This window comes from Budorcas taxicolor, chromosome 9 (assembly GCF_023091745.1).
Source record: "Budorcas taxicolor isolate Tak-1 chromosome 9, Takin1.1, whole genome shotgun sequence".
Lineage (NCBI taxonomy): Eukaryota > Metazoa > Chordata > Mammalia > Artiodactyla > Bovidae > Budorcas > Budorcas taxicolor.
In genome coordinates this window covers 4,478,277-4,503,719 of record NC_068918.1, presented here as the reverse complement: position 1 = coordinate 4,503,719, position 25,443 = coordinate 4,478,277, and the positions used below count along the sequence as shown (strand labels likewise).

At 38.5% G+C, this 25,443-nt stretch overlaps 1 protein-coding gene across 1 annotated transcript; it reads right to left on the bottom strand.

Annotated features, from left to right (window-relative positions):
* Positions 1–1,764: 1,764 nt before the first annotated feature.
* On the bottom strand, positions 1,765–22,369 carry MTO1 (mitochondrial tRNA translation optimization 1). The gene is made up of 12 exons (XM_052645820.1): positions 22,066–22,369; positions 19,523–19,722; positions 19,307–19,424; positions 14,436–14,725; positions 12,428–12,540; positions 12,139–12,329; positions 11,775–11,905; positions 10,913–11,117; positions 10,661–10,832; positions 6,438–6,556; positions 3,543–3,703; positions 1,765–1,968 (listed from the first exon to the last, which is right to left on the bottom strand). The coding sequence occupies exons 1-12, from the start codon at positions 22,280–22,282 to the stop codon at positions 1,807–1,809; spliced, it is 2,079 nt and encodes a 692-aa protein (XP_052501780.1). The 5' UTR covers positions 22,283–22,369; the 3' UTR covers positions 1,765–1,806.
* Positions 22,370–25,443: the final 3,074 nt, after the last annotated feature.

The window sequence follows — 25,443 nt, the reverse complement described above, 5'->3', positions numbered from 1 at the left end:
TTACATTTTCAGCTGATTTGTTCTGAAATATTCTGTTAAGTGAGATAATATTGTATAATATATATAACAACATATTTTAAATTGTGGATTTCAAGAGGTTTCATATCCTAAACTAAATGCAGAACCTAAAACATATTTTTTCTATCAAACATTTTTCAGTAAGATAGTTACTACTGTAATGGAATCACATTATAAAACCCAAGCTTCTTTATATGTGGTGTCACCAGGCCCAAAGTACAGCTGTTGAGAACCTTCCAAAGCATTTAGGAATTTTTTATTTCCTCAAAATAAATTTTTGCTATATTCCATTCAATAAGCACCCTACTCACTGCTTTTACTCCTGCAATTAGCCAGAAAAAGAAAAGTTTACAATCAATGGTTCCCCTCTAGTGATAAACAGTAGTACAAAATACCCTCTTTTAACAAACACCATACAGAAGTGTACTCAATATGCCTCTGTGGTAAGAATTCTGCCTAGGAATGGCCGTAATAACTAAAAGTTACCAGTTACTGAAATTACTACATGAAGTATCAAAAAGAATTCATCATTGCTAAAACATCCAGCATTACACATATTGGGTTGGCCAAAAAGTTCACTCTGGGTGTTCTGTAACATCTTCTGAACAAACTTTTTGGCTAACCCAATGCTTTTTACTTGCTACTGATCCTGGACTGTGTTATGGAAAGGCAAAATTAGATGAAACTCATGGAAACCGAGCTACGTCCAAGAGGCTATATATGATTATAGCAAGAAGATATTTGCCCCACATCCATAATCAGGCTTAACACACAGATCTGTAACCAAAGTGATTTCAGGGCGCTTAGAACTGTCTGAGATACCTGCTTTGGCTTGAGGCTGATGTGGGAGCTTCGCCCCGGACTGACAGGAAAGGTCTGAGTTGGCATTTCCAAGGATAAGTAGGGTCCTCTTGTCCACTTGGCTACATTCATCCTCTAGTCAGTGAAGAAAGGTCAAGGTGTCTGAGGAGTTAGCCAAAGACACGGCTGGTCACCACCCCCGACCCCTGTAACCATGTATCACAAGTACTGGAGAGTACCAGCGCCACTGAGATTTTTCTGTCAATTCTGACTTTCAACAGGGGAACTTTAGTCACCACGCTGCAGCCCAGCACTGGAAATTAGCTGAATGATTCTGGATGATTTTGTACAGTTTCAAATTTTTAGCCTTAAGAATTTGAGGGCTTTGAAATAACACAACTAAGCAGAAGCCTGCCAACTTTCAAAACTAATTGAAAGATAAGACTTTTAATTTGGTACCTTTTATGGACAAAGTTCTTATTATTTATTTTTGGCCACGCCATGCAGATCTTAGTTCCCTGACCACGGTTCCAACCTGGGTCCCCTGCAGTAGAAGTGCGGAGTTCTAACCACTGGACCACCAGGGAATTCCCAGTAAATTAGTCCTTATGAGTAGGCAAATTCGCAAGCTGAGATTTTTTTTTCCAGGTTCTGTTTTAGTTCTACTGTATTTCTCTTTGATGAACACTGCCCAAATTTATATTAATAGGTATACTGTATTAGAACACCTGAAACAAAGAGTATAAACAGACTTTATAACTATTTTTTCAGATATACAAAAAAGCAGAATTATAACCTATTTATAAATTAATGACACAAAACCTAATAAGAGTGTATACAGGAGATAAGAAGTATTTATATTTAGCACTGTTAAAATAACTTTATTCATTTATTTTTTAAAAAGTTATTTTAACAGGTGCTAAATATAAATACTTCTTATCTCCTGTCTACACTCCTGTTCAGATTAACTCTTCTATCAATAGAAAGCTACAACTGACTCTCTTCAAGTCTGTCTGTATCACGTAACTGTTGATCAATTTTGGGAACTCTATTCATAGCTGCCTGTCTTTGCTGAGTGGTCTTCACAAATCTGAGCAGGTTGACGATGGCAGCAGCTGTCACTCCAGGTATACGACTGGCAGCCCCAATCTAGGAATTAAAACCACAAGAGAAACATAAATGAGCTATGTCAGTTATAAGCAAATTTATTTTCCTCTTGATAATGATCTGTATGTTACAGTTTGTAAAATATTTTCAAAACTTTATCTTAATGTATTGCCAAAATAACTTTACAAAGTAGGTAAAAGAAATGTGGTTATAATTAATATCTTCACTTTAAAAACGGGAAACCGAGACTCAGAGACATTAAAATGACTTGTCTAAGATGATGTAACTAACAGATGTTAAAGTACCTAACCTTTTCTTTTTGTTAAACTAAACTAGCATCACTAGCAGTGTGCTGGTCAGCACCCTATGACTAACCTCAGTGATATTTCTATGGTATATTTTTGCAGTGAAATGTATGACTTATTCACTTCACGTGGTATAAAGACCTCATATCAGTTCACGTCTGTTTTGCCACCAAATGACTCTGTAGCAAACGTTTGCAAGAGCTTTCGGTATTTCAGAATTTTGGTTAAGAGGTGAACTGTGATGACCAATATAATGCAATTGAACTTTTCTGTGATAATGGAAAATTTCTGTAACACTGGCAGTGTAAAAATATGATAACTGTCCAGTATGACAGCCAATAGCCTTTTGTAGCTACTGAGCATCTGAAATGTGGCTAATATGACTGAGGAGTTGAATTTTTAACTTTATTTCATTTAAATTACTGTAAATGGTTGCACCTGGTTAGCGGCTATCATATTGGGCAGTGCAGCCTATGACTATCCACAAAAACATAACCCAAAATGAGTAAGATACAGATATAAAACTTAAGGCCTCTCTGCTGCTTTCCATGATGACTATGACTAAGAATATCATATTAGTTGATGAAATCACTCCTCTTTTCAAAAAATCTTTTCAAAATTTTTTGCAGGCCATGGTTTTGTTAAGTGCCCCTTTATTTTATGATCCACTGAAAAAAATTTAAAAAAACCCAACGCAATGCCCATTAAACTATGATACACCATCAATTTTTAAGCTACAACTCAGAGATGTTAAAAATGTATCTCAGAATCAATAAATACAGCCTACAAGTCTTTCAATATTTGTTATTACAAATTCACTACTGTACGCTGCCAAGTTTTTAACAGATGTGTACAGCGTGGTGCCCATGTACTCATGCAAATGCAAACCACACACAGACACACGCAGGATCATGGGTGGGGGCCTCTCTGGCCCTCTACTTCCTCCTACTGGCTCCCAAGGCAACACTATGGAACTCCTTGGAGGGATCCAAGCAGTGATCTGAAAACCACTGACATGTATTCTATTTTAACCTAAAGTAGTTTAAGTCATGCATATAAACAAGCGTGCACATAGTTGGATAATTATAATCAACCCAATTCTTGACTTCCAGATACATATTTAGACTACGCTTTTTTATCTCTCATAAAAAATATAATGATACCTGTCCTATAAAGAGAATATGAAAATAAGAGGTTAAACTTTTTATGATGACATAAAACATTAGTTATATGGCCACTATAAATCCAGCTTTTAAAAATTAAAGCATTGGCTCTTTATGATCTGTTCCTGTCCACTGCCTGTTTTCTTACCGTCTGTGGGCGACTGAAATGGAGCTTCTCTCGAACTTCATAGGACAAAGATATATCCTTGAGAGTCAAATAATCTAGGTCCTTTGGTAGTTGGAGAGCTTCATCTCTCTGAACTTCCTTTATTTCTTGTTGCTGATGGAACAGTACTGATTCATAAGTGGCTGGTGAACAAAATTTATTATGTTGTGATACTCAGATAACATTAACAACCTACATGTTTCTAGCTTTTTACAATTTACAGAGAGCTTTTGCATATATGATCTCAGTACCACGACAGGTGGGGTAGGTGTTTCCTTTCGCAGAAGAGGAGACTGAGGTTAAAATAAAGAGAGGGAGTATCTTGTGTATTAACTACAATATTCTGTCTGGCAGTTTATTCCATGTCCTTCTCATTTAAAAAATCTAGAAAATTTTAAGTAAAAAAAAAAATTGCTTTCTTTCTCAGTGCAAATTTTGGTGGAACACTTTCTTCAACAGGCTATAGGTTTGAAGTTCTAAAGATCAGGTGTTTCTCCAAGAAGACGGTTTTCAAATAAAGCTATAATTGTTAAAAGTATATATTCTTGGATGATAACATATAATTTAAATAAATTAACTGAAGTTTTATTCAGAGTGAAGTTAGAAAGACAATTCAGCAATTATTTTGTAATTAACGCATTCCATTCTTAGAAAAATAAAAGACCTTCATTCTGTCCTGTTTAAGAAAAGCAAGTCTTCCCTAGAGGTTCTGGAAGCTTCTGCTTCTATCACTTGACTGGTAGCCAGAAAGTCTCAGCTCTGAGCCTGGCTCCACCGATAAATTACCCTCTGACAGTGAACACATCATGATACTTCTGGGCCTCAGGCACCTTATCTAGAAATGTTACGGGCTGACCCAGAGACTTATGATGGTCTTTTTGACAACAAAGGAGAGCTGTGAGGTGCACAGGCCTTGCAGACAGATATACTAGGTTCAAAGCCCAGTTCTGCCACTCCCCAACTGTGTGACCCTGGGCAAGTTATAACTATCTGTAAATTAAGACATAATGCTAGTAGCTATCCTTTACACGACACTTTTTAAGTATCAAATGAAATAATTCACATAAAGGGATTAATATAACACATCAGCATGACAAATTATAATGAAATTTTATGACTCAGGAATAGACTGTAGGATCACAGCATATAAATAATGTATATGTTAAAGATATATTTAATTTTTCAAATATGTATAGCAAAACATGAGAGATAGTACAGAGAAGACTCTGAAACTGATTTCTGCCTTCCAGAAATTTGTCTAAGGACTTCCCTGGCAGTCCAGTGATTAAGACTTCACGTTCCAATTCAAGGGGTGCAGGTTTGATCCCTGGTCAGGGAGCTAAGATCACATATGCCTCAGGGCCAAAAAAACTAAAACATAAAACAGAAGCAATGTTGTAATAAATTCAACAGATTTTTTAAATGGTCCACATTAAAAAAAAAGAAAGAAAAAACTTATCTAGTGGAGGATCTAGGTAGTGATTTGAAAACTACTGATATATGCTATATTTTAACCTAGTGTGGTTTCTTTTAAGCCATGGGTATTAGTTAGAGTCTTTATATATGCCAGTCTTAAAGAACAAGGCAAAACAGTAACTACTCCATGGCTGAAGTCAGGGTTTCCTATAAACAAGTTGAAGATAATTATTTTGGACCATTTATTGGACACAGTAAAACAGCAAACCAAGTTTAAAATACAGAGTTTAATCACCTTTTTCCAGATGCTAACGGCCTAAATGTTCAATAAAGTAACCTTTACTCAATAGAGAGATCATGATGTTGAGATATAAGGTTAACAATACTCCTTACACATTAGCAAATGACCAGGGCATGTTCATTTGTAAGAATGATAGGTAGCACTTGGGTCATTCTATATAAGCAGTCAAAGCATAGCAGGGTGACAGACCTCTCTGGAACTGAAAGAAAATGTTACTGCTAGAAGGACTGCAGCATTCTTACCACCTTCGCCGGTCCCCAAGGAGCCTGAAGGCCTTTCCTATTTAACAGTCCACCTTTTATCGTGCTTTTCCTACCCTTCTCTCCCATCTCATTCTGGTTCCTGACTTTTTCTGCAAACAATTTTCCAGAGGAGGAAAAAAAAGAAAATCTTCTATCACAATGCAGAAGCTAATGCTATTATCAGTATTTCTGTTTGAATTTTTTTTTTTTTTTTTGGCATGCGGGATCTTCCGTGACTGAGGATCAAACCTGTGCCCCCTGCATTTGGAGTATGGAGTCTTAATCACCAGGGAAGTCCTGAAATATTTTTTTTTATAAAGAAAAAGTTAAAAATTGCAGTACAACTCCAAAAGTCACATGTGACTTTGATGGTCAATATATTGACTAAGAGTGTGAGAACACACCAAATGTTAGAACATACAGGAGCAGACTCTGAACTTCTTTGCCTGATACAGAATAAGTCTTTGTTAATGGAAGAGTATTATAACATATCATCAAAGCCAAAGATAGCATTATTTTCCTCATTATTAGAACATTTAAGTGGAGAAAACATTAAAAGAAAAAGTTCAAAAGGAGAAAAGATTTTTTTTTTTTTAAAAGGAGAGCTCTACAGTGGCACTTCCCAACATGAAATATACACACAGATCACCTAGGGAATCTTGTTAAAATGCAAATGCTCACTCAGTGGGTCTGGGGTGGAGCTTGAGATTGTGCATTCCTAACACATTCTGATGTGTTACAATGCTACCTGGGAAACCTACTCTGAGTGGTCAGAGCCTAAGACGGTAGGTGTTAGGCTGGTCTTACGGTAATAATGGCTCCTCTTGACACAGACCTCTCTGTGTATCTGCAATTCGTTCATTATTAGCACAAATGAAGAAGATAGCATACAGACATTCTCAGTAAAAAATTTTCTACCTTCTATTTTCAGTCTTTCGGCCAGCTCTCTACATTGGGTGTACTTCTTCAAGGGCTCTGGAACAGCCCTGGCCAACAACTCCATGTCAACTTCCTCATACTTCAGAACATCAAGAGCTCTACAAACACAGAAAAGTTTCATTAACACAAGGGTCCATATTATATCAGGCAGATTAAGAACAAAATTCCTTGAAAGTAATACCAAATCTCAGAATAAATAATATCAATATATTTCTAAATTTCCCCAAGTATACTGAGCAAACACAGCAGCATCTGCGACACAGCGAGACCTCCAGAAGATCAGCATGTGATTCTCAGGCTGAATTCTGTCGAAAGCGTTTCTGCATCTACTGAGATTATCATATGATGTTTATCTTTCAATTTGTCGATATGGTGTATCACACTGACTGATTTGCGTATATTGAAGAATCCTTGCATCCCTCAGATAAACCCGACTTGATCATGGTGTATCTTTTTAATGTGTTGCTGAATTCTGTTAGAATTTTGTTGATTTTTGCATCTATGGTTATCGTAATATTGGCCGGTAATTTTCTTTTTTTGTGATGTCGTTGTCTGCATTTGTTATCTGGGTGATGGTGGCTTCACAGAATGAGTTTGGAAGTGTTCCTTCCTCTGCAATTTTTTGAAAGAGAGCATGTGATTCTCAACTCCTTTCCTTTATCAAGATGGGTAAGCAGTTGGTAAAGTGGTACTGCAACAATCCATGTGTCCTCTGGAGCTTTCCTATTAGGACAGAATATCCTCTGAAAACAAGGGTGTGATTAAACTCCCTAAGAATTTACATCTAAGTCACGTTAAGCCCACGGCCTGTGAATGCGTCATCCTTCTACACGCATGCTCAGAACCAACTAAAGGAGATCTCCTGCTTGTTCCAAGACTGGAAAATATCCTGCAGTTTCCTTCTCATTTTGCTTGGTTCTCACAAGGTTTCACTGATCTGTACACTTTCCATACACTACACTTACTGCCTTAATTTTATTTTTATTTACTTTGCCCTTTCCCTCTTTCAATAGATTGCTTTTTTGATCAACTCTGTCCACCCAAAATCAATTAAACCAATTAATTTATCAAGTCAAAAGAAAGTCAAATCTGCCCATCCCAGGGTCCCAAGTCCCTTCAGGCCTCCCAGATGTGTTTCTTTTTTTGCAGCTCATTCTATCACCACAGTCTTGTGTCACACTCTCTGCAGAGGCCTGTCTCATCTCAGTCTAGGAAAGGCCAGACACCTCTTTGCACAAGGAGCTGTCAACTTTGTTGTGCTCCACAAGATGAATTATGTCAATTAATTTCAGAAGTCTCATCAGATAAGCTATTGATACAATGAAACCAAATAACCCTAAACTCCAAAAGGGGTTGTCCTTTCAGAAGTTATAGAACAAGACTTCCCTGGTGGCTCAGTGGTTAGGAATCGCCTGCTAATGCAGGGAACATGGGTTCAATCCCTGGTGTGGGGAGATCGCACATGCTATGGGGCAACTGAGCCTGTGTGCCAGAACTACAGAGCTCACTCGCCTTGGAACTGGTGCTCTGAGACATGAGAAGCCATCACAACATGAAGCCCACGCTCTGCAACCTGAGAGCAGCCCGCACCAGTCACAACTAGAGGAAGCCTGCATGTAGCAACGAAAACCCAGGGTGGCCAAAAATAAAATAAAAAAATTATAGAACATGCAGGAAAATACCTCCTAATGACTAACCAAAAAGAGAGCAATCTTAGAGAATGGTGACCTCAAAGAAAAGCCTATGACCATTTAACTTTTAAGAAGGTTTTAGGGTTCCCTGGTGGTCCAGTGTTGAAGTTAAGAATCTGCCTGCTAATGTAGGGGACGTGGGTTTGATCCCTGGTTTGGGAAGATCCCACAGGCCATGGGGCAACTAAGCCCGTGTGCCACAACTACTGACCCAGCACTCTGGAGCCTACCAGCTGTGACTACTGAAGCCTGTGCTCGTCGACAGGAGAAGCTGCTGCAATGAGAAGCCCCAGTTCCGCAGTGAAGAGCAGCTCCCGCTTGCTGCAACTAGAGAAAGCCCACAGGCAGCAGTGAAGACCCAGAGCAGCCAAAATAAATACATCTTTTAAAAGGCTTTTAAGCAATTTGTTTAGAAGGCTTGGAACTATTTGCAGGTCCAAACTTCAAGACCAGCTTTGAATGAAGCCTAAGTGTCGGAGTACAGAGGGCTGCCACTGAAGGACATGTTAGCACACTTCCGCAGAACACAAGAGACAGTTTCTGCACTACCTGACGCATCAGTGGGTCTCCCTACGATCCTGACAGGAAATGTGTGCGCGCATGCTCTGTGGATCTCTTCTGTCAAAACGGTAGCTCAAAGTCTAGTCCCACTTCTCAGTGCCTGGCGCACAGCTTGCTATGTGTGCGGCAGACACAATACATGTCCTTGGACCAATTTTCTGTCTTTCTAGCTTTATATGTCTAGGAATTGATCAAGTGAGTTCTTTCAGGGAGGCTCAACACTAGATTATAGATATTCTACCAAAATCAAACAGGAGGATGAGGCCCCTGTTTCCTTCTGAAAGGAAAGACACCTGAATTAACAAGAAAAGCATTTGGTCAAATTACTGTTTAAAAAAAGGTTACCTTAACAAAATGGGTACTCTTGGGATTAGGTAAAAATATAAAACTGACAGCTCCCTCCTTTTTCGTATTTTTATTCATCAATTAGCATTCTAAACAGTGTTGAAAACAATCACTTCCCTTGCTCTCACTATGACCTCAATCCACATGAGTCACATCGAATGCAAATTCTAATTATATAAAATCTAACATAGTGCAATATTTGATCTATGTTAAGCATAATGCTATAAATTCTTCTGCAAAGTTTGAAATAATAATAAACTCTCCTAAATTTAAACAAATAGCTGGACAACAGAGTGAAATACAAAACTGTGCTTATACTACTACCATCTCCCAGTACCACTTAACTGGTAAACAAATAAATCTGCCACCCTTATCTGTGAACCAAGCTGTCTTTCCTGTGAATGAGACCCCCTGGTTTAGGTGACAACCATGCAGATTCTTTATTAATTGTTGCTAAGTCACTTTAGTCATGTCTGATTCTTTACTATCCTATGGACTGTAGCCTGCCAGGCTCCTCTATCCATGGGATTCTCCAGGCAAGAATACTGAAATGGGTTGCCATGTCCTTCTCCAGGGGATCCTGACCTAGGGATTGAACCCACATCTCTTAGTTTTCCTGCATTGGCAGGTGGGTTCTGTACCACCAGCGCCACCTGGGAAGCTGATTATTTACTGTTACTATAATTAAAAACCTGCTTACTATCCTCTATCAGTGGTGCCAGTGCTTTGCGAAATTCTCATGAAAATGAAAATTTGGGAACACAAACTGTAAACAAAAAACACTGTGATGAGATGGAAGTCAAAGACATGTTATGCCTGGCTGTTAGTTAAAAAGAAAGCAGTTAGAGAGATTGGGGATGATAAAAAGTGGCATTAAAATGAATATACCATTAAGTCTACAAATTTCCTCACAAGCAAAACAAGGACTGAGAAAAAGAAAACTATCAACAAAAAACATACCGGAGACACAGCAGCAAGATCAAGTCAGCATGTGTGCTTCTAAGACACAATGATTGTAGATTTATACCTTCTAAACCCACCCTCCAATCCCCCTCTCCGCATTAGCTTACATTTTTTAAATGGGAAAAATCAGTGGTGACTGATGTAAATTCTGAATTACATGAGGTTTTCAGAAATGCATCTCTGAATCATAAAAGCTCTCTATTAATGTCCTTTAGAGTCCATACAACCAGAATGGTAAAAACAAGGACAAAAATACTCCTAAAATGTAGCAAGGGACTCTTCAAGAATTGGTAACACTGCTTCATCAGTTTCCCTGCTATTGTTCACAGGCAAGATGAGACCATTCCAATTGTTCAATGCCTAAAAAAGGAAGCAGATTATGCTATTTCTTGGTTTATGCCCTCTAGATCTTAGGAAAGGCAGAACTCAATGGGAACCACAGAGAAATAAAATAAAAAATAATTTAGAATCATGTATATTGTCATTTGTGAGTAAGGAGATTAAATTATCTCTAAAGAATTTTGAAAAGAAGCAAACATAAGAGCTGCATTCATTTAAAATGTGTAGCTAGAGAATCTATAGGTAGGATCTGAGATGACTCCATTTTTCTATAAAAAGAAAGTTTATACAAAAAATGCATACCTGAGAGGCAGACTTTTACCACTACTTATAGAAGACTCTGGAATTAAGTTTTTCCATTTAGTACTTAAAAACTCAATGGATTTTAGCATAGAAATGCCTTCTTCTAAAGAAGACTTCATCCAAGAAGCTCTTTCATATCGTTGTTGGGACACACAACCAGCTTCCTTGTACCCTAGAAGGGGGAGGGGGAGATTATAATGAAAGAGGTCTTAAAGGAGAGAAAGTCTGGTTGCAGGACTCAGTGTAAGTTACCTCGGAATGTGAGCCTGCTGTCGGCGTTATCAGGACGCAGTGACAAACGGAACTCGGCTCGGCTGGTAAACATGCGGTATGGTTCGTTGGTGCCCAGTGTGGTGAGGTCATCAATCAAGACTCCTATGTAACCTTCTGTTCGGCTAATGACAAAAGCAGGCTTGTGTCTGACCCGAAGACTTGCATTGATTCCAGCTATCACGCCCTACAAGAGGACTGAAATGTTTAAAAGGCCATTATGAACTGAACCAAGAGCTATCCTATTCAGACACTACCTGGAAAAAATGGTTCAGGCAGTAAGGAAGCAGGCCTGCCCAGAAGGGACACAACAGAGACAGAAAATGTGGTTCACATTTACCAACAGAATATGGGTAATATACCACTTTAGAATGCTATAATTCATTGTTTTCAAAAATATCTAATATTCTTGATAAACCAGGTGGCTAATCTTTAAAAAAAAAACAATCCACTTGTAAGACTTTTTTAGCCTTTTCCCACTTCCAACTAAAAATAACATAACTTTCTGTTTAAAAAGGAGTAACAACAGGGTAATTTTCAATAAAGTTAGGTTAGGTTAAAAGAACTAAATTTTCTTTTTTTAAATTTCAGAAGCAATACAAAAATCTAATCAAAATATGCAACTGGATCTAGGAGCTCAGAAAAGAGTAACAAAGACACAGTGTTTTAAAAATCCTGTTGTATACAGAAGCCACCCCCATATGTCCTGAAATAGAAGTCAGTTTTCTATTACAGTTACGAGTTGTATCTAAGCTCTATATAGCAATCATGACAGATGTCAAGAGGAGGAACACCAGTTAAATAGTCCTTTTCTGTTTATAGTAACATTTGAACCACTTCTTACTTGAGCTGCAGCTTCCTCGTAACCAGTAGTGCCATTTATCTGTCCAGCAAAGAACAGCCGCTGCACCAAATGAGTCTCGAGAGAAGGAGAGATCTGCCGGGGGTCCATGTAATCATACTGAACACCGTAACCTGGCCAAAGAACAGATGGTACAAAAAGCAAAAACGGCTGGGTTTGCCTCAAGGTGGAGATGCAAAGATTATCATTAAATGCTCTTCAAATGTGAAGACTATTTTATTAACAAACGTGCAGATGCTGGGTTTTGTCTTCTGGGGCTCTAAGCACCATGACTGTAGCTTCAATTTTCCGCTGTCTGCTAAGCAACGATGAGCTCAGACCAAAGGGCAGCTGGGAGTCTCTTTACCTGGCTGAATCATTTTAGCATTCTCCAGGCCTCTGATGCATGTGATCATTTTCTCCTGTAATTCAGCTGGCAGTGTCACAGATAACCCTTGGGGGTAGATGAGGTCAGAATCCATTCCTTCAGGTTCCAACCAAACTTGATGTACACGGTTTGGAAAACGCAAGACCTTTGATTCAATGGAGGGACAGTATCTAGAATAGGACATTGGAATTTAAAAATGTAATGAAACAAATAAAAGAGGGTTGACATTATTCCTTACTGCAATTAAGCACTGGTATTTTGTCCTTACCGGGGTCCTCTTGTAGTTTCCTTAACGTGACAGTTAAGGTGAAGGTTCTCAAGGACAATCTCATCCACTCGAGGGTTAGTGTGAGTCAAGTAACATGGCAGCTGATCTTCTGGCTAAAACATGGGAACTCGTCACAACACTGTTTCACTTCTCTGTTAGTTTGCCTCTAATTCAAATGAATTCCATACATGATATAAACTTACTTGTACAGACATCAAATCTATGCACAAAGCCAAATACTAATGGTGAAATATGCTTGTTAAAAACAACCCAAAAGATGAACCTAAATTTACATAAGCCTCCAGATCAACAGTTCACAAGAAATATTGATGATGTAGGAACATGTTTAAGGCACCAGAGCAGTGAAATCAGACAAATCTACAAATCTAGAATGTAGGAAATTCCAGAAATGTCTGAGTTTCTTCCCCATGTAGATGTAAAAGAGGCTCCCCTGGTAGCTCAGGTAATAAAGAATCCACCTGCAGTGCAGGAGACCCTGGTTCGATTCCTGGGTCGGGAAAATCTGGAGGAGGGCATGGAAAACCCACTCCAGTATTCTTGCCAGGAGAAGCCCCATGGACAGAGGAGCTTGGCAGGCTACAGTCCATGGGGCTGCAAAGAGTTAGACATAACCGAGCGACTAAGCACAGCACAGCACACAGATGTAAAAAAGAGAGGATTATAAGATATGTAATGTATGAACCTCATTCGGTTCTTGGTTCAAATAAAACAACTATAAAATACTAGGAATGCACTTGGAACATTGTAGTTCAACTATACTTCAATTATATATATATTTAATACTAGGGAAAATTGAGCACTGAGTATCAGATGATATTAAGAAATTATGTTTTGCTATGTGCACTAATAGTATTATGGTTGATTTTTACAAAATCCTTATTTGTTAAAGACATGTACCAAGGTATTTCTGGATGAAATGATGTCTGGGACTTACTTTAAAACTCAGTAAGACAAAGTGTTGAGGAAAGATAAGAATGTCAAAAGAGGGAATTCCCTGATCGCTTAGTGGTTAGGACTCCACACTTTCACTGTAGGAGGCATGGATTCAATCCCTGGTCAGGGAACTAAGTTCGCACAAGCTGTGCAGCATGGCTAGATAAATAAATAAATAGCCACTCATCAGGGTAACACTCACCCAAAATTAGGACTGTCAACTACTAGCCCTTAATTCTAAACACACAATATAGAGCTTGTTTTTTTCTTAAATTACAAGAACAGGTAAAAGTAGCCTATATCTTCAAAAGTATCAGTACTATTAAGACTGAAGAACTATTCCAGATTAAAAAGAAATGACAATTAAATGGAATATATGATGCTAGGTTGGAAAAAGAACGTTGGGACAAAAAAATTTATTGGGGTGGTCAGAAAACTCTATGAATTTTATTTTCGATAACAGCACTGTCAATGTTAAATTCCCCAAATTTCATCACTGCATTGAAGTTATATGAGGATGTCTTTGGCTTAGCTGAGATGCAGACTGAGGTATTTAGAGGTAAAGGGTCATGATCTCTGCAACTTACTCTTAAATGTTTTGGGAAAAGAAAAAAGAATAAAAATAAATGTGTATGTTACTGTTCTCTATGTTAAATATATGTATCTATGTCTATATATATGGAGAGGGCAAGTAACAGTCCTACAACTTTTCTGAAATTATTTCAAAAAATTTAATAAGGTAAAGTTATCAAAGCAATGAAATTTAAGAATTTATGGGATTTGGGGAGGGAGGTGGAGGGAGGGTCAGAATGGGGAACACATGTACACCCATGGCTGATTCATGTGAATGTATGGCAAAAACCACCACAGTACTGTAAAGTAATTAGCCTCCAATTAAAAAAAAAAAAAATTTATGAGGAAATACCGAAGTAGCCAAATCAGCTAATCCTTCTAAAGAACACATTTTTGTGCCCTAATTAATAGTGATGAAAAATGAATACAAAAAAAAGTCTATATTCCCTGTTTAAAGCCACATTTTCATAAATTATCTCACCTTAATCCACACTGTCTGATTGATAAAGCTGAATGGTATGGATGGATTATCTGGTGTCTGCTTGTTTAGAATGCTGAAATTAACGGATTCTTTGGCAATTCGGGGCGGAGTTCCAGTCTTCAATCTTCCCACCACAAACCCCAACTTCTCCAGAGTCTGAGCCAACCCTATGGAAGGCTGATCCCCTAAACGTCCTGCTGGATGCATCTCCAAGCCGATTACAATCATGCCTCTCAGAAACGTCCCAGTAGTCAGAACCACACTCTCTGCATACACTGTACTTCCATCCGCTAAAGGACAGGAAAGAGAACAAAACTCATGCTCTAATTGTCACCATGGATCAAATTAGAATGTTACGCTTTTGTAAGAGAACTACAGAAAAATTTGTCTTTACAAACCTGAAAAAGATTTTAAATCAGTAAGAAGGCTATATGTTACCAATCTGAAGAATCCAAAAAAGCTGAGATGGAGAGCATAATGTATTATCACAGATACACATGTTCCCAAAGTCTTGTCAGCACTGAATAGCTGGTCTCAGTTAATTTTTTAAATTAATTAAATTTAGACTTCTAGTTAAATTTAACAGATCCCACCTCACATCATTTCTTCTCCTTCTTAAAATTCCGAAAGAAAATAAAGGAGCAAAAAAGATATGAAACCACAAGAACCACAAGAATGGGAAAGAACTTGTCAAAAGATAAAAAATTTCAAATATTTTTGAAAGATAGAAAGTGGTTGGGGGGATAGATAAATTAGGAATTTGGGATTAACATATACACACCACAATAAATAAAATAGTCAACAAGGACCTACTGTGTAACACAAGGAACTCTACTCAATATTCTATAATAACCTACAGTGGAAAATAACCTGAAAAAAGAATGGATAATATACATTATATACGTTTAACTGAATCGTTTTGCTGTATACCTGAAACTAACACAATATTGTAAATCAACTATACTCTAACATAAAATAAATTTTTTTTGAAGTGGTTGGAAGAGTGATAACTGACTGAGCAGAGGGGAGAACACTATAACTCAAGAACCTGAAGACAACATACAGATGACAGTGAAGTACTCTGCCCTGCAGCAGTGCAGAAACGGGAGGACTGAGTGTGAGAACTGTGGGAATGTAGCTGGGGGTTGAAGATGAGAAAGAGCTGAAATTCACATATAAAGGTTTGTCTATAGATGGATCTACCATACAAGAAAATGTAGGTTAATTCTTTGGCTAATAGAGAGTTACTGTTAATGGGTACAGTATTTCAACTAAATTTCAGAAGTTCTAGAAATGGAGAATGGTGACAGCTGCACAACATTGTGGGGGTACTTGATGGCATGGAACTGTATATTTAGAAATGGCTACAGTGGCAAACTTTATGCTATATACATTTTACTACAATAAAAAACTGATTATTAATAAGCTATAAAAAACTGATTATTAATAAGCTATAATCGAGAAGACTGAAAAAGAATATATATATCACTTCACTGTACATCTGAAACACTGTAAATCAACTACACTTCAGTAAAAAAAGTTAATTAAAAATTGTATTGTTGGGCCCATAAAATATAGACAGGGTCCAAGAAATAGCATTTGAAGACACTAATTTAAATAACAAGTAAAAATAATTAAAAAGGATAAAGGGCTACCCTAATAAAAACAATATAATCATCAGTCTGGAGAGGAAAGGAGGCAGAGGGAAAGGGAAATGAAAATAAAAGTAGTAACTGTTCAACATAGGGAAGTCACGAAACGCTGACAGAAGAAAGGGAAGATTAAGTGTATTACAGAAAATCATAGTTACTAAGGTAATCACAGAACAAAAGCCATGAACTTGTAGGAAAGACACATAGCTCCCAAAAAGCAAAGCAAATATAGACTAAGTGGTTAAATAAAGTATAGCAGGGTGTGTACAATATGTTACTACTGTGTGTGTGGGTGGAATATATATACCTATGCGTGAAGTCAAGGATAAAATCACAGACAGAAAGACCATACCAGTGCCTAGGAATGCTCCTGAGGAAGGAAACCGGCTGCCTGGAGCACAAGATGGGAGACAGACCACCTTTTCACTCTGCCTTCTTTCATCCCCTTTAAACTGTTGATGACGCAAAAGGAACATTTAAGTTTTTAAATACCTGGGTTGAGTTCCTGACTGTGATATTTTCTAGCTGTGGGACTTGGGGAAACTACTTGAACTTTATGAAAGTTGGCTTTCTAATCTATAAAAAAGATATGCCTACATCATAAATATACTTATATGGAATTTAAAAAATTCAGGTGGAATGTAGAGCAAATTGAAAATTTCTTCAGACCCCTGGCTTTAATTGCCTGTGGTAAATGGCAATTTTTCTTAAAAAATTTTTTTTTAGGCATTAGCTGGCTGCAGCTACCATGTTTTTTTATTATTAATGTTGCAGTTATTTATTAAGTAATTCACTATAACTATTTATTAAATATTATATTATGATCTATTAAATCCTTACTATATGCCAGCCTCAACATTAAGTCACACTTTTCTCATTTGGTGAAATATACATTACTCTCCCAATTTTGTAGATGAAGAAACTGAAACTCAAAGCTAAGTCTGAACACTAGTCTAATTCCAAAGCACCGTCTCCAGTCAATGTATTTTCTTTTTACTCTTTGATTCCACCAAATTCCTCACAGTAAAGTTTGAGCAGTATCATTCTGCTTTTCTTCATTTTGTCTTTCCTTTTTCCTTTTAATTAGAGGATAACTGCTTTACAATGTTGTGTTGGTTTCTGCCGTAGAACAACTATATGAATCAGCCAGACATACACATATGTCCCCTCCCTCTTGAACCTTCCCTCCGATTCCCCACCGATTCCACCCCTCCAGGTTGTCACAGAGCCTTGGATTGAGCTCCCCGTACTATACAGCAACTTCCCACTTGCTATCTATTCTACACATGGTTTTGTATACGTTTTTTTTTTTTTCATTTTGGATTTATTTATTTTTAATTTTACTTTACTTTACAATACTGTATTGGTTTTTGTACGTTTTAACGCTACTCTCTCAATTCGTCCCACCCTCTTCTTCCCCCACTGGGTCCACAAGTCTCTTCTCTATGTCTGTGTCTCTATTGCTGCCCTGCAAACAGGTCCATCAGTATCATTTTTCTATATTCCACATGTATGCGTTAATATACGATATTTGTTTTTCTCGTTTAACAGGCTCTAGGTTCATCCACCTCATTAGAACCAACTCAAATTCATTCCTTTTATGGCTGAGTAATATTCCATTGTGTATATGTACCACAGTCTTTTTCTCCATTCATCTGTCGATGGACATCTAGGATGCTTCCGTGTCCTGGCTATTGTAAACAGTGCTGCAATGAACACTGGGGTACGTGTGTCTTTTTGAATTATGAAATTTTGTCAGGGTATATGCCTAGTAGTGGGACTGCTGCATTGTATGGCTACCACAGTATTTGATTATTGTTTTTACTTGTAACACCAGATATGTTCAGTGTCTATGTGGGATGTAAATTATAGGTGATGTATTTATGTCACAATAGCACTCTCGATATAAGTAATTCCTTATCTAACTGACACACTTTCTTGACTAATAACTCTAATTTTCCTTGGGTGAAATATACCAATCAAAAATATTTATCTTTTCACACCAATGTGAGGCCATAGAAGGCCATTAGGATGCAGTTTTGGTCAATGGACTTCAAGAAGATGCTGGGCTAGACTTCTATTAATAGGAAGGTGGAAATCCTTTTTGAAAGGAAAGGCACCTTGTTTGCTCTGTTTTTGTTTGGTCTTTAGCCTTCCCTCTTTTTCCTTTTCTTTCTGATATGATAATGGATACCTGGATATGTGACTTTGGTCTTGTGAACACTGGAATGAAAGCTACAGCCACAGGTGATAGAGCAGGACAATGGAAGGGGCACGGGTGTCTGGTGACATGGCTAGGACTTTCATGTGGATTGTCTACCCATGTCCTTCTTACTGTGTAAGACAAATACACTCAATTTTTTCTAAGTAAAAAAATTAATATGTATATCCCATTCTAAAAAATAAGTCTACAATAAAATTTAAACAGGGAAAACAAGTTAATAAGTGTATTTTAAATGATGAAATTTTTATGGCTGATTTGAGATGTTATATGGCAGAAACCAATAAAACATTGTAAAGCAATTATCCTCTAATTAAAAAAAAAAAGGATAAATTTCTCCAGTGCAGCCCCTTCTACTACTGTGTTCCTAGAAAGCTAACAGTCCAGTCCTCTGGCAGAAGACTGATTCTTCTCCTTAGGACTAACAGATGTAGATGTTTGGGAATTCCTCAACAAAAAAGCCAGTTCAATCCCTAATTATTAGACTGTACAGAGTCAGTCAAGCCATAAAATAACTATGCACACATAAATCTCTCAATTAGTGTTTGCAGTGAAGGCTAAAAAAGCTGAAGTGGTTAAGTCTTTAAAGGGAGAAAACAGAGATAAACTGCTTTTCCATTCTTCTGTAAAAAATATGTTCATGTGCAATTTTATTTTAAAAATTAACATGTAACTCAAATAAAAACATAAATAATCTTGTAAAATATAAATTTAAAATGTTTAAAGTCAGAACTAAGAAAAATAAAAATTATCACAGAAATACCAAGAGGAAAATACACAATTATGCAGGCTATAGAGTCCCAAAATAAGATGGTACAGAATGTGAATTTCATGGTGAAAATGAAATGAGGAATAGGATTTTTTTCTATACAGTTTCCCTCATACTTGAACAGAAAACACAATTTCCTAGAATAAGCAAAACATCTCCATACGCTACTCAGGATAAAATTTTCACATGGAGTTTGATACTGTTATTATTATCCATAAGCAGTACATACCCAAAACAACGCCACTGACACGGTATTTCCCAGTGTGCTCAGGCTCTGGTTCTGTAAGGATGAGATCTTCTACAGCTCCCTCCTGAACAGTAAGCAGCGGTGTATTGAGGATTTCTTTCTATCAAAAGAAAATGCAAGTTGAAAATAACTTGTTAAAAATAACTTGCATGTTAAATAATCACTACAATCCTTCCTGTTTTCATGCCCTGATCTTACCTGCATGTTCTGCTTATAAAGCTTCCTATCAATTTGAGCTCTCAGACCCCAAACAGCTGGTCCCTTGCGCCGGTTTAATACTTTGTAATGTATACCAGACTGGTCACAGATTCGAGAACACAGGCCATCCAAGGCATCGACTTCCCTCATTAAATGCCCCTTTCCAATGCCACCAAAGGAAGGATTACAGGACATCTGACCTAAAGAGAACAGACATAAACAAAATAAATATATGAGCATCTTGCACATAGTGCGTGCTTGATAGGGAAATGTCTGTACAAGTGACTAGAATCAGGTGATTAAAAATAAAAAACTTGATGCAAACACTAAAACTGCTGAAGTCCCAGTGGGACGCAAGAGTTATTCGGGGCATCTTGGAAGACAAACCATTGCTGGACGTTTCTTTTGAATCTTTCTCTTGTACATATTTTTAGCATTTCATTACGCTGCCTCTTCCTTTACAATGTGATTTTGAAAACTTTACCTCATGAAACCTTCCTAAATCAAGCATAATTTAAGAAATTTCTTTGTACTGGTTCACAGTTATAATTAATTATGTCTTCCATAAAGGACATCTGCTGATCCTGTGACCAGCATTTAGGCCTCCAAAAGTTTTCATGGTCTCCAGAGGGAGGCTGAATAGTGCTGTCATTATGAGCATGGGTTAGTAGCAAGGTAGAGTTCTGGTTCAGTTCCTATATTTACCACTTATAAGCTCTATGTGATCTTGGCAAGTTGTCTAATATTCTGTATCTCAGTGTTCCTACAGTAAAAACAGGGATGACAGCTGCGTAGATTATTTTCCTCCTTCCTTTGATATAGAACCACTGTTTATTTAGGTAAATACTCTTCCTGATGAGGCTTTGTGCTTGGGGAGTGTGACCTAAACTTAGTTTAGGGATAAATCTTTATTGATCTAAAGTAATCCTGTTCCTACTTGCCAGTGAGTGGTTTGGTGTTAAAAGACTTCTCTTTCATCATGAATGGCAAACAAGTTTGTCAAAAAGTATTATTTCCCAGGTTATTAATAAAATAAAAAATTTTCTACCTCTGACTTTATTATGGCAGATGATATGACAGAACTGATACAGGACAATTCCTGCATTCTGTATTCCTATGGAAGTTTAACCTTCTAAGTCAAAACTATCTTTCTGAGAACAAGCAGAAATACTTCATACTCCACAACATCAAAGTACCTTAAAAAAATGAGACTTTGATTTTAAGATAGAACTGTCATTCATTAAGCTCATTTATAAGAGTTATTAAATATCTCTGATATCCATTTATTTAAAAAGAAAACTTAGGTCACATTGTATTGGTATAAAAATATAAATACAGGTTTTGATGGCAATTCCTTTATCCTTGACAAAACTACACCACTTATACTATTATCTGATCATCTTATTTCAGTAATAATTTTTGTTCATTCAACTTTTAAAATTATTATTATTGAAATGCAGTACCTGCTTTTTACTTGGGTAATCACATAGCCTCTATCCAAAAGAATCGCTGTTAACAAAAGTATATATTTCTCCACAGTTATAAACTGAATGGTTATTTCTAAACAGTATTTCAGTACAGAAAGCATAGTTAACATTTCAATTACTGTTCCCTCGTAAGCAAAATGCACAAGGAAAGACACAGGCATGCATAATTTACAAGACAGTGTCCTGCTGTTGCTGCTGCTAAGTCACTTCAGTCGTGTCCAACTCTGTGCGACCCCATAGACAGCAGCCCACCAGGTCCCCCGTCCCTAGGATTCTCCAGGCAAGAACACTGGAGTGGGTTGCCATTTCCTTCTCCAATGCATGAAAGTGAAAAGTGAAAGTGAAGTCGCTCAGTCGTGTCCGACTCTTCGCGACCCCATGGACTGCAGCCTACCAGGCTCCTCCGCCCATGGGATTTCCCAGGCAGGAGTACTGGAGTGGGGTGCCACTGCCTTCTCCGAGATAGTGTCCTAGCTGGCCCTAGCTGGCATCTATGATGATGCCAGAGAGGGGTCTTGCTTTAAATTATGGCCGTCCAGCCACTGCTTGTGAAGTGCCAAAAAGCACAGTCGGGTCCTAACCACAAAACTGGGGAATAAACATTCAGTATGAATATAAAATACAATTTAAAAAGTAGCCTCGTTCTTCAAAAGGGTTTCACAAAAATCTCGAGAAAAACACAATGGGTATTTAATAAACGAGTACTAATAACGTTGATTCACTCTTTAACCGAGGCAACAAGCTAGTAAAGGGCAAAAGACAACATTGAAATAAAGTATCACCAGTGTTCTTAAAAGTTTGTTCTTTTCTTAACGTACCTCTCCCCCAGTCCTCCTCCAACTAATTACCTCTGTCAACAGCAGCACAATTCGTGGTCCACAGAATAGCCGAGACCAGAGTTCTGGCCCGGTCCCGCCTGATCTGCGAAACACACATCAGGCTAAAACAATATTCGGTAGGATTCTCACCAGAGTAACGGGAGGAAAAGGTACTGGGAAGGGGAGGAGGACCCTGGCAGCGTGCGTCTCTCTGCAAGCCTCACACCGCGCCACTCACCGATGGTGTCCACTCGGTGCGTGAGCAGCAGAGTCCGGGAGCCGCACCGAGCTGCTGCTGCGGCGGCTTCGGTCCCTGCGTGTCCTCCGCCGATGACCACTACGTCGAAGTGCGGCGTCCAGGGCGCCGCGCTGTCACCGCCGAACCGGACCGACGCAAGGTGCTGTTTGGTGAGCGAAGCCGCGACCCGGCGGCCACAGCCTCGGATACAGAACATTGCTGGAGAAACGCAAGTCTGTAACTCGGATCCTGATACGAGCGAGGGGAAAACACTTCGGAGAGAAAGCCTTCAGGGAGCAGCCATCTTGCTATGATGTCACAGCGTCACGTCTACGTCCAGCGTCGCCGCTGATTGGCAGTTAGGCGCGACTTTCCTGGCGAAGCGCGTTGGTGTGGACGTGGATTGGTGCCTGTGTACCTCGTTTCTTGCCTGGCGGAGGCTGTTGGATTACCTGTGGTTGGAGAAGGGGACGACAGAGGATGAGACGGTTGGATGGCATCACCGACTCAATGGACATGGGTTTGGGTGGACTCCGGGAGTTGGTGATGGCCTGGCGTGCTGCGGTTCATGGGGTCGCAAAGAGTCGGACACGACTGAGCGACTGAACTGAACCTCGTTTCTTGCCTGGCGGAGGAGGCTGTTTGTTGGATTACCTGTGGTTCTGGATTTTGGGGTCAGGGGAGACTTCTACTCAGTCATCTTTTGTTCTTTTCAGCGAATTGCTGCCCTAATCACCAGGTGACTGCCTGCAAACAATAATTTAGGTCCCTTTGCTTTATAGGGCTTCCCTGGTAGCTCAGACGGTAAAGCGTCTGCCTACAATGCTGGAGATCCAGGTTCGATCCCTGGGTCGGGAAGATCCCCTGGAGAAGGGAATGGCAACCCACTCCAGTACTCCTACCTGGAAAATCCCATGGACTGAGGAGCCTGGTAGGCTACAGTCCATGGGGTCGCAGAGAGTCGGACACGACTGAGCGGGTTTTGTTTTTTGTTTTGCTTTATATGAGTCTTCGAAATTTGTGGTGCAGCCATCACCTTGCCTTCTGTTTATGAAGATTGGGATAGATTCCAGAGACATTCAAATGTGTTTGTGGATGAAAGGTTCATGAAGGCTAGTTAGAAGAACTGAAAGGTTGAAGGTTAAAGTCCAGCCTTTTGGAACTGATAGTTTTAAAACCTCTATGTGGTCAGTTACATCGCCTGCTCTGTGTGCATGCCCTAGTCAGCCAGTGTCTACCTTACCTACACCCTACTCACATGACTGACTTTCCTACATACTCTTGCCCCAGACCTTAGCTGGTGACTGCTGAGCCTGCTGAGGGGGTCATGACCCAGTTACTTCACCATGTAACTGCTAACCTCTCCCTTTCACTGGGAGGGAATTCTGCTGTGGCCTGTCCCCGCTCCAAGGTACGCAGTGGGGTGTCGCTCGAGGACCTTGTTGCAGACAAGCAAGCACTCCCTGTCCCTTAAACCATTGATGTCTCTGTGCTGACTCCAGGCTGTTTCTTCAGTTTTCAAGCCGTGCAAACACACCCTGGTTGTGGGGAGGAGGGTAGTGTGCAACCCAACACCTTCTTTAGAAAGGAAAATTTTCACTGGTTGGATTGTGAAACGATCCATGTGGCAGTTTTATTATTCTGATTATTAATCTCTATCGAATACATAATTTTTGTCATTACATTATTAGTATTTTTCATACACAGTTTAAAGCTTACAGAAATACAAAACTTTGAGAGTTAAGGAACTTGTAACTTCCATTGGGGCCTGTGGACTTTCATCTCTAATAATTGTCAGCATTTTGTTGCTAATACCTTCTAATTTTTTATTTATTAAAATAAAGACTGCACCAGGTCTTATTTGTGGCATGCGAACATAGCTGTAGCATGTGGAATCTAGTTCCTCTGACAGGGATTGAACCCAGGCCCCCTGTGTTGGGAGCGTGGAGTTTTAGCCACTGGACCACCAGGAAAGTCCCAGTGTCTCATTTTTTATAGTTATACCAATGCTACTATTATTTTGCACATGTAATATATTACATGTGATTATATTGTTTTTTACTTTGCTACTTTTTTAAACAATTTTTTTTTTTACCATCTCTATGCCAATATATATGAATCTATCTATCTCACTTTTTAGTGATCTAGTCAGTTGTTTATATGAACCATAGTTTATTTTTGAGCAGATGGCTACAGCAGTTGATTGCTAGATGGTGGGCATTCCTGGTTTCCATCCTGCGTTCCCTCAGCGCTCACCATCCAGACATGTGGTGGCTTGATGGCTCCAACATCCTTTGTTTACTAATATGGCAAGCAGCACTCTTAGTTCACATTTCTAATTTTTTGATATTATGATCATCTTTGTACATATATCTTTTAAAAGTTATGGGACTCTTGGGCTTCCTTGGTGGCACAGTGGTAAAGAACCCACCTGCCAATGCAGGGGCCATGAGTTTGATCCCTGCCTAATCCAAGAGGATCCCACCTGCTGCAGAGCGACTAAGCCCACGCACCACAACTACTGGAAGCCCGTGCACTGCAACTTAAGAGTAGTCCCCACTTGCCGCAACTAGAGAAAAAGCCCTCACAGCAATGAAAACTCAGCAGAGCCAAAAATAACTAAATAAAAACTATTAAAAAAAAAGTTATGGGACTCATTATAAGTGAAAATTCTGGGTAAAAGGACTCCTCAATGTTTAAATTTTTCATAACTACTAAATTAACTTTCTAAAATCTTTGTGTCAGGTTGCATGGACAGTGTAAGATTATTTCATCTCATCGTAGCCAGCACTGGATTTTAATTTTTAATTATAAATGTATTTTCATTATCTTTTAATGAAAATATGGTCATACTGTGATCTATATACACTGTTTTGTAACCTACTTTTTTTTTTTTCTATTACAACATCATGATTTATTAAAGCACAGCATTCTGTACAACAAAGGGCCTTAACAGTGGTCTATTCTCAGCCAAATTTCTCTGTAAGTTAGTTTCTCTTAATAAAAAACATGTTATACTTTAATAATTTAACTAATGAGGAAGTTACCATAATACCTATTTTAACATTGAACAAATCTAACCACCTATTGGACATTAATGTAAAATCCTGACATAGAATTTGATTTAAAACTTCTCAAAATAAATTTATTAAAGCAAGTTCCCTGTGAAAATATGTAAGAATGAAAGCCAGCATAATAGCAGGTGCAGTCTTTACATTTTATTAACCATAAAAGATACTTTTTTAAAGAGTCTAATAGAGACATTAACTGTGCAAAACCTGGTGAGATTTACAGTCTTAAATACAAGCACCAACACAGAAAGGAGATTGTGTCAGTTCAGTTCAGTTCAGTTCAGTCGCTCAGTCGTGTCCGACTCTC

What these genes read in the sequence shown, in the direction of transcription:
- MTO1 (XM_052645820.1), bottom strand. Translation starts at nt 22,282, where the DNA reads ATGTTCTGTATCCGAGGCTGTGGCCGCCGGGTCGCGGCTTCGCTCACC. An exon ending in GAAACTACAAGAGGACCCCG is followed by an intron (nt 12,330 to 12,427) that starts GTAAGGACAAAA and finishes GTCCTATTCTAG; the next exon opens with ATACTGTCCCTCCATTGAAT. An exon ending in ACGAGGAAGCTGCAGCTCAA is followed by an intron (nt 11,118 to 11,774) that starts GTAAGAAGTGGT and finishes GTCCTCTTGTAG; the next exon opens with GGCGTGATAGCTGGAATCAA.